The 7,844-nt window shown below is 55.7% G+C and overlaps 1 protein-coding gene across 1 annotated transcript; it reads right to left on the bottom strand.

Annotated features, from left to right (window-relative positions):
• SAXO5 (stabilizer of axonemal microtubules 5) lies at positions 1 to 4,418 on the bottom strand. The gene is made up of 10 exons (XM_007460743.1): positions 4,268 to 4,418; positions 3,848 to 4,220; positions 3,409 to 3,424; positions 2,721 to 2,807; positions 2,524 to 2,624; positions 2,148 to 2,260; positions 1,956 to 2,065; positions 1,401 to 1,608; positions 749 to 828; positions 1 to 228 (listed from the first exon to the last, which is right to left on the bottom strand). The coding sequence occupies exons 1-10, from the start codon at positions 4,416 to 4,418 to the stop codon at positions 1 to 3; spliced, it is 1,467 nt and encodes a 488-aa protein (XP_007460805.1).
• Positions 4,419 to 7,844: the final 3,426 nt, after the last annotated feature.

Genomic DNA, 7,844 nt, shown 5'->3' with positions numbered 1-7,844 from the left:
TTATTGCCGGCTGCGGCATGGGTAGGTAGGGGTCTGGGGGGCCCGAGGGTCCGCCTTCCCAGCCCCACAGCCCCACTGGCGAGGGGAGCCCAGGGGCACAGGACTCTCCTGGAGGTCGTCCCGTCTCAGCACTGCTGGGCCCTGGTACTTGAAAGCAAACTCATCCTTGTTTAGGGTTGAGTAGAAGAGCTGTCTACCCAGCGGGGGCTCCAAGTGGCTATACTTGCACTGTGGAGTCAGGGTGGGGAGCCTGGCAGGGCAGTCTGGAGGATGGCTGGCCCACCCTGGCCACCCTGTAGTTCCCGCACCACCTTGGGAACATCAAAGAGTGGGGAACGGCTCAGCGCAGTGTGGCTGATGATTGGGTCCTGGGGAGGTGGGCAAAAGGGAACCCCAGCTTGGGCTGACCCAGGAGCTGGATGAGAAGCTGGAGAGAAAGCAGGTGGGCCCCTGGAATGACCCCAGGGCTGGGTTGACCCTAGGTGACTCTGAGCTAACCCTTGGCTTGGAGTATAACCGTGGCTGGTGATATGAAGCTGACCCTGACGTGACCCTGGGGCTGAGCTAGAGATGACCTGGGGCTGGGATGACATTAAGATGACCCTGAGCCTGGGGTGACCCTAGAGTGACCCTGAGCGGACTTGACAGTAACTCTGAGTCTGAGTTGATGCTATAATTTTCCTGAGATAACTCTACACTGATTTCAGGGGTTACCTGGTTAGAGAGATACCCCTTCCCCCTCCCTCACCCACTGTAGCATCTCCTCAGTCATGCAGGCTGGAGCTATTCTGTGTGGCTTCAGCATCTTCTGGTTCATGGTTAAAAAATCTGTTTCTGGAGATTTGGGAGGGGTGGCTGAGCTGAGGGGCTGAGGGACGAAAGGCAGGGCCCAGGGGGAAGGGACATGGGAGACTAAGGATGGGGTAAGGGTTCAAGGGCAACGCCTGGGGTAGTGCTGAAGTTGTCAGGGGAGGAGGATGGATTATGAGGCAGGGAGGATGCGGCAGCCAGGGTAGGGCTGAGGACGCCAGGGGCGGGGCAAGGGTAGACTGGGGGGGAGGGGTGGGCAGGAAGAATAGGCTATCTGGTCATGGGGCGGAGCCAGAGTGTCCCAGAAGAGGAGGGCTAAGAGTCAGGAGAGGGCGGATATGGAGAGGGGCGGGGCCAGACCAGAGGGGCGGAGTCATGCAGCGGTGGGGCCATGACGGGGTCGGGGGGGCGTTGGGAGTCACGGTCACGAAGGAGTGGGGTTGTTCAGGGTCAGAGTTGGTAATCTTGGCTCATGGGGTGGGATCTAGCCCTTCAGGAGGCGGAGCCAGACTCGGGCAGGGGGCGGGGTGGGATTGGCCGGGGGCGGGACCACAGCTGTGCCAAGGGCGGGGCTTCCGAGGTGGGGCCGCGCTCATCGCCTGTGCCCTGGGGCAGGTTGCTCTGCAGCAAGTGGAGGTTGAGCGCTTTAGGCGGCTTCTGCATCCCAGGGGGTAAATAGTCTGTGCCCATGGAGGTCTGGAAGAACTGTCCGAGCAGCGACGGCTCCCCTAGGGTTATGTGACTCTGCAATTTCTCATGAGGCACGTGGCGGCTGGGTGACTTGGTCGCGGGCAGCGGCTGTAGGACCACATGGCATCTGGGAAGCTGCCGGTGTCAGGGATGTCCCATGGACAGGACGGAGGGCAGAAGTGGGCGCTGTGAGACCTTGGACGGCTCACACTCTCTCTGGGTCCCCCGTGATGGCGCTGGGAGTTGGTACTGTTAATCTCAGTTTACAGGCAGAGCCACTGAGGTCTGGAGTGGTTAAGCGACTCGCCCTACTTCACACAAACAGATCCAGGAGATCCCTGCACACACGTCAAGCTCCCTCCCACCTCAGGGCCTTTGCACTTGCTACTATTCACTCTGCTTGGGAAGCCCTTTTCCCTGAAGAGCCCTGCTGCCTTCTTTCCCTTCCTGCCGACCTGGCCCTGGACGAAGTGCGTGGAGGTGGTGAGGCTGCCCGGACCAGGGCACCCATTTCCTTCCAGGATGTGCGACTCCGGAGTCTGGTCGTGGTGAAGAACAAAAGGCTCTGCCAGTGGCAGAGTAGGTCCTGAGTAGCTCTGAGAGGCTGCTGTGGGGAGCGAGGGGCGGGGCAGGCAGCAGGCTCTCACCTGGCTCCCAGGCATAGAAGTGTTCACCCTTGGTGGTCCTGTCGTGGAAGAGGCCATCTCCAGGTCGAATATTCACACAGTGGATGTGGCCTGAGGCCTGGGCCTTGTCATACCTGCAGATGAGGAGGTGGGAGAAGGAGGACCCATCTGATCTGGGCCCTTGCAACTCCCAGGAAGAAGGAAAGAGGGACAGGCTTTCTAATGGCCGAGCTGTGGGGTGCTAATCGTGGGAAGTGTGGCATAATAGTGGGTCTTGCCTGTGGGTGATGGAGAATTCAAAGGCACAGCACTGGCCCTAGAGCCTTAGGTGACACATCCCACGTGTCGTTGAGAGCCGTCTGCCCCATCTTAGTAGTAGGCCATAGTTCCTTCGTACCTGTCTGGGGGCAGAACCTGGGGCCTGTAGGCTTGTTTCTGCTCTGCACACATGGGCCCATAGCCAGTCTTGAAGTCTCCCAGTTCTGTGCTAGAGGAGGCCTGTGGGAGGACAGGGGTGGGAAGGGCAAGGCCACCCAGCGCCCACCTCTGCTCCCCAACCCCCCCGCCAGCAGCACCAGCCCAGCCTCAATTTACCCTCTTACACGTCAAGGCAAGTGGGCCTGGAAGGGCCTGGAACTGTCTCTGGTAGGAGGCGCTGTCATCCTGTCTCCTGTGCTCCCACTCCAAAAATAATAAAAAATAATGAGAACAAGGGCGTTCCTTGGTGGCCTAGTGGTTAGGATTCTGGGCTTTCACGGCTGTGACCCGGGTTCAATCCCTGGTCGGGGAACTGAGATCCCGCAAGCCGCGCGGTGTGGCCAATAATAATAATAATAATAATAATAATAATGACAACAAGAATAGCTACCAAGTTTTGAGCCCAGTACCTAGGTTAAGTGCTTTGCACCTCATTTGGGAGGCCGATATTATTCCCCGCCCCCCACCTGAAGCCTCCTTGAAGCTCGGAGAGGTCAAATAACCTGCCAGAAATAATAGAAATTCAGAACCAGCTGGAGTCAAAGCCAACTGACAATCCGTGAACCCAGCTTGGAGGGTCTCTGACTAGTGATGTCTACCAGAAGGTCCTCTGTATCACAGAATTGGAAAATCATATGAATGACAGTGACCCTTTGTTGAGTGCTCAGTATTTGACAGGCATATTCTGCACTCGGGGCTCTTTCGGCTTCACCAGTGACTATAAAGTGGGGCCCTGTTGTTGCACCCACTTTGCAGGTGAGTGAACTGAGGCTGGGAGAGGACGACTTGCTCAGAGTCACAAAACTACTAAGGTCGCAGGGCTGGGGTGGTGGTGGGGGACACTTAGCAGGTTTGTCTGACCCCAAACCAGCTTTCATGACTTCGGGCCACCGCACAGCACCCTGGAGAGATTCTGGAGACATGCCCATTGTGCGGATGCAGAAATTGAGGCTCAAGGAGCTTCCAGTGTGTCTCAGCCTCTGCACTATTGACATTTGGGTCTGGATAATTCTTTACTGTGGAAAGCTCTCCTGTGCGTGGTAGGATGTTTAGCAGCCTCCCTGGCCCCCAGCCGCTCCCTGACGGTACCGCCTTTCCCCCACCCCCCACCCCCACGCCCAGTCGTGAAGACCAAAATATGATCCCCAGGCATTGCCAAACGTCCGCTGGGCTGGGCACAGAATCCCCACTCGCCATGAGAACCATTGTGTTGGGTAAATTGCCTAGGGTGCCCGGGCGCGCGCTCACCGAAGTGGCAGGAGGGCTCGCGGAGCTTCGGGCAAACGTGGAGCGAGAAGAACTCCTGGTGCGCGCTGGGCGGGATGGGCAGCTTGGCTCGGTCGCGGGACGGCACCGAGTCGCTGTCGAAGATGAGGCGCGCACCGCGGATCCGCTCGCTGGCGCGCTCCGGAAGCGCTGGCCTGCCGCAGTGGGCGCGCGCGGGGGAGAGGCCGGTGCGGGCGCGGGAGTCCGCGTGCGCGTGCAGGTCGCTGGCCTGCATGGCGAGGGTGCGCTCCCGTGCCAGTTCCCGCTCCCGCTCCCTTGACAGCAGCGGTGACGGGGGCGCATACGCCAGTGCGTCTCCGACAGGGGCTTCTGGCCGGCCCAGCGCGCGTCCTGTTGGAACAGGGACGCGCGGGGCGGCGGCTGGCACAGCGGCCCGCGGGTAACGTTCCGGTAGGCGGGAAAGTCCCGGCGCGACGCGGACTGCTTGGCGTCCGCGTGCAGCCGCGGGTCGGGCCCCAGCGCAAAGTGCGAGGCCTTGAGGAATTCCAGCCAGTGCACTGGGCACGGCAAGAGGGCTCCCGCGGCCATCGCGGGACGCAGCGCCACCTGTGAGGGCGCGGAGAAGGGGCTGTACAGGTGCCCGCGGGGTCAGTGCTGCCTTTTACTCCTTTCTCTGTGCCAGGCACTGGATATCATAAGAAACAGGTGTAGGGGATTCCCTGGTGGCCTAGTGGTTAGGACTCCGGGCTTTCAGTGTGGGGCTCGGGTTCAATCCCTGGTCAGGAAACTGAGATCTCGCAAGCCGGTTGGCACGGCCGAAAAAAGAAAAAAAAAAAAGAAACAGGTGTAGCCCCTCTGCCTGCCCCCAGGGAAAGTAGAGCTATAAGTCATCACTCATATGGCACTTATAGTGTGCCAGGCACGGTTCTAGGCCCCCAGAGGGGGGTCCATCATTAACAGACCAAGAGCCTTGCTTTTGTGGAGATGGTAACGGGGCCCAGAGGAGACAAACAATAATGTATAAATGTAATCACATAACTTGCAGAGTCAGTTACAAGCTGATAAGTGTTGTGGGGAAGAAAGTCACACAGGGTAGAAGGATGGGGTTTCGGGTGGAAGGGCTGTAGTTTTAAATGGTCAGGGAAGGCATCACTGAGATGATAGTTGAGCAAAGACCTGGGAAGAGGGGCAGCGGGGCATTTGGGTATCTGGGCGTAAGAGCATTCTGGTCGGAAGAAACAGCAGGTGCAAAGGCCCTGAGGCTGGTGCAGAGAAACGGGAAGAGCTGTAGAATTAACCACTGCATTTGACAGTTTGCTGCCGGAACCCACTCACCTCACGCTCAGTCAGTTGTCGAGGCCATGGCTCTCTTCTCCTTCATGTCTGGGAACCCACTTCCGTCTCTCTGCCCAACCCTGGTCACTGCCCCATCTCTGCCACACACCCCCTCACTGGTTTTCCTGCCCTCTGCAGTTGTCCCAGGTCCTGACTGTTCTTTCTGTCCTCAAGCTGTTTGAGGTTTACACACCTTCTACTCATTTCTCTGGGCTTTTAGCTCCTGGCTCCCGGCACCCCACTTAGCCGACTGCGACTTTCTGGTCTTTGCTCAGAGCTGAGGTGTTTCCCTCTCTCCTCTCTGCACCTTAGAGACCAGACCCTTGGATGCCACCAGCACCCCTGGCTTAGCCTCTTCTCCTGTGGGAGGCCCTCCTGGATCACTTCAGCCCACAGCTATTTGCTCATGTCAATCTCTTTAGAAAACACATATCAAAGGTTTTAACGTGGCAACCACTTCAGCGTGGAGGCTTTGATGTAAGAGGCCGCTGATGTCCATTATCCCCATTTCCCCAGGTTTTCCTCCTTGTCTGCTTTCTAACACTCTTCTGCACAGGGTAGGCCAAACTGTCTGAGTCACTGTACCGCTTAATGCCACTCCAGGGCTCGTATACCTGCAATGTAGACAATGGAGACATCTGTGCTCTCCACCTCCAGCCCCAAGACCACCAGGAACACACAGGTATTTGAACACATAGAGCTTGTTACTTGTTGCAGCGGGGAGGGCGTACTCTATGGACCTATCAGACTTGGGCTTGTCTTAGGTGCTTCCTGGGAGGTTTCAGTAAGCGGGGCTTTGCTCTGTGTTGGATTCTTTTACCGGTTGGAAGTTTGACTTCCTTTTTTTGAGATGTCCCGACAAATAAAAATAATATATAAAAACATCAGGACAGGGAAGCGGGGGCGGGGAGATGGGAAGTTGATGCTTAATGGGGACAGAGTTTCAGTTTGGGAAGATGAGAGAGTTCTGGAGATGGATGGTGGGGATGGTTGCACGACAGTGTGAATGTACTTAATGCCACTGAGCAATTAAAGATGTTTAAAATGGTCAGTTTTATGTATATTTTACCACAATACGAAAAATGTTTTTAAAGGAGAAAGCAATTTCTTAAAAAAAACAACAACAACAACTAACAAACAGATGAAATAAAAATGTGAGGGTGGTGAACCTGTCCCAGTTCGTGGTGCCCTAAATCACCTACTGAATGGGATCTCCCCTTCCTTCCTTCCTCCCTCCCTCCCTCCCTCCCTCTCCTTCCTTCCTCTCTCCCTCTCTCTCTTTCTTTCTTCTTTCCTTTCCATATAGTTGACATAACACTGTGTGAGTTTAAGGTGTACAACATACCGATTTTTGATACATTTCTATTGCAGCATGGTTGCTATTGTAGCCTTAGCCAACACCTCTATGGTGTCACATAACTATCACTTTTTTCTGGTGTCTGCAACAATTAACATCTGGTCTCTTGGCGGGTTTAATGTTTATAATACAGTCTTCTGGTCTGTCGTCCCTGTACTTTGAATTTGAGCTCCAGGACTTATGTACTCAGTGGGTTCCTTTTCACTAAATTCAAGCAAAGTGTTGTTTTGTCCACTGGGTCGAGGTCCCATTACCTGCCCCCTAGCCCAGGGCTCTGCTGAGGGCTTTGGCCCAGCCAGGCTGATGCAAATATACATTTCTCCTGCCTGCTGGGAAAAGGAGGACCCAGGAGGGTGTAGATCCTGGATGCTGTCAGGAAGCAAGGGGGAGAGGTAACACTCTTACAGAGAAACAATAATTCTGATCACAAAGTCTAAGGAATGAAGTAAGATTAAGGCAGCGATTGGCAAAGACGCAGAAGTCATTTAGATTAGCCAGGAAATGTCTGGTTGCTGTTGTGATTTGGACAATGTTCATGTTTTGTCTGTGTTCAGACACCATGATGGAGTGGGCTTGTTTTGTCTTGTTCAACCACGGTCACAGAGTGGCCTTGTCCAATGTGGGCGTTCTGTGAAATTCTGTGATCGCCAGGCCAGGCCCTAGCAACAACAAGGCCAGCTGTGAATGCCAGGCCAGTTCCTGTCTCTTTCCCAAAGGTCAAGCTCAGCCCTAACCCGATGGTGGCAGACACTGGGAGGGCGGGGCCCTGCCCACAAGGCTCACCACTGTCTCCTTGGTGCCTAGAACGGAGCCTGGTGCACAGCAGGCATCAGAGAAATGCCTTGTGTTTTTACAAGGTCCATGGGGACAGTACAGGCTCAAGAGAAGGGATCCAGTCACTCATGGAGCTGCTCCACAGCCCAAGGGCCCCTTTCCCTCTTTGGGCCTTATGCCTGGCTTGGATTTTTCTGCTTTTGTGTGTGTGTGTGTGTATATAGTTTTTGTTTTAATTTTTTTTGGCTGTACCATGCAACTTGCGGGATCTTAGTTCCTCGACCAGGGATCGAACCCGGGCCCCCTGCAGTGGAAGCGTGGAGTCCTAACCACTGGACTGCCAGGGAAGTCCCTGGATTTTTTCTGCTGATGGAGCAGTGTCCCCAGTTAGGGGGTTGGGGAGCACACAGACCCCTGCACCCGAGTCTTAAGCAAGGAGGGCTGTGGTCGAATGTGAGGATTAAAGAGTCTCTTGGGGGCTTCCCTGGTGGCGCAGTGGTTGAGAGTCCGCCTGCCGATGCAGGGGACACGGGTTCGTGCCCCGGTCC

Source organism: Lipotes vexillifer, unplaced genomic scaffold (genome assembly GCF_000442215.2).
Source record: "Lipotes vexillifer unplaced genomic scaffold, Lipotes_vexillifer_v1.1 scaffold1011, whole genome shotgun sequence".
Classification (NCBI taxonomy): domain Eukaryota; kingdom Metazoa; phylum Chordata; class Mammalia; order Artiodactyla; family Lipotidae; genus Lipotes; species Lipotes vexillifer.
Note: the sequence above shows the minus strand (reverse complement) of the source record. Positions and strands in the feature narration are given on the sequence as shown.

What these genes read in the sequence shown, in the direction of transcription:
- SAXO5 (XM_007460743.1), bottom strand. Translation starts at nt 4,418, where the DNA reads ATGGCCGCGGGAGCCCTCTTGCCGTGCCCAGTGCACTGGCTGGAATTC. An exon ending in CAGGTTCTGCCCCCAGACAG is followed by an intron (nt 2,261 to 2,523) that starts GTACGAAGGAAC and finishes CCTCATCTGCAG; the next exon opens with GTATGACAAGGCCCAGGCCT. An exon ending in CCAGGGCACAGGCGATGAGC is followed by an intron (nt 829 to 1,400) that starts GCGGCCCCACCT and finishes CTCCAGAAACAG; the next exon opens with ATTTTTTAACCATGAACCAG.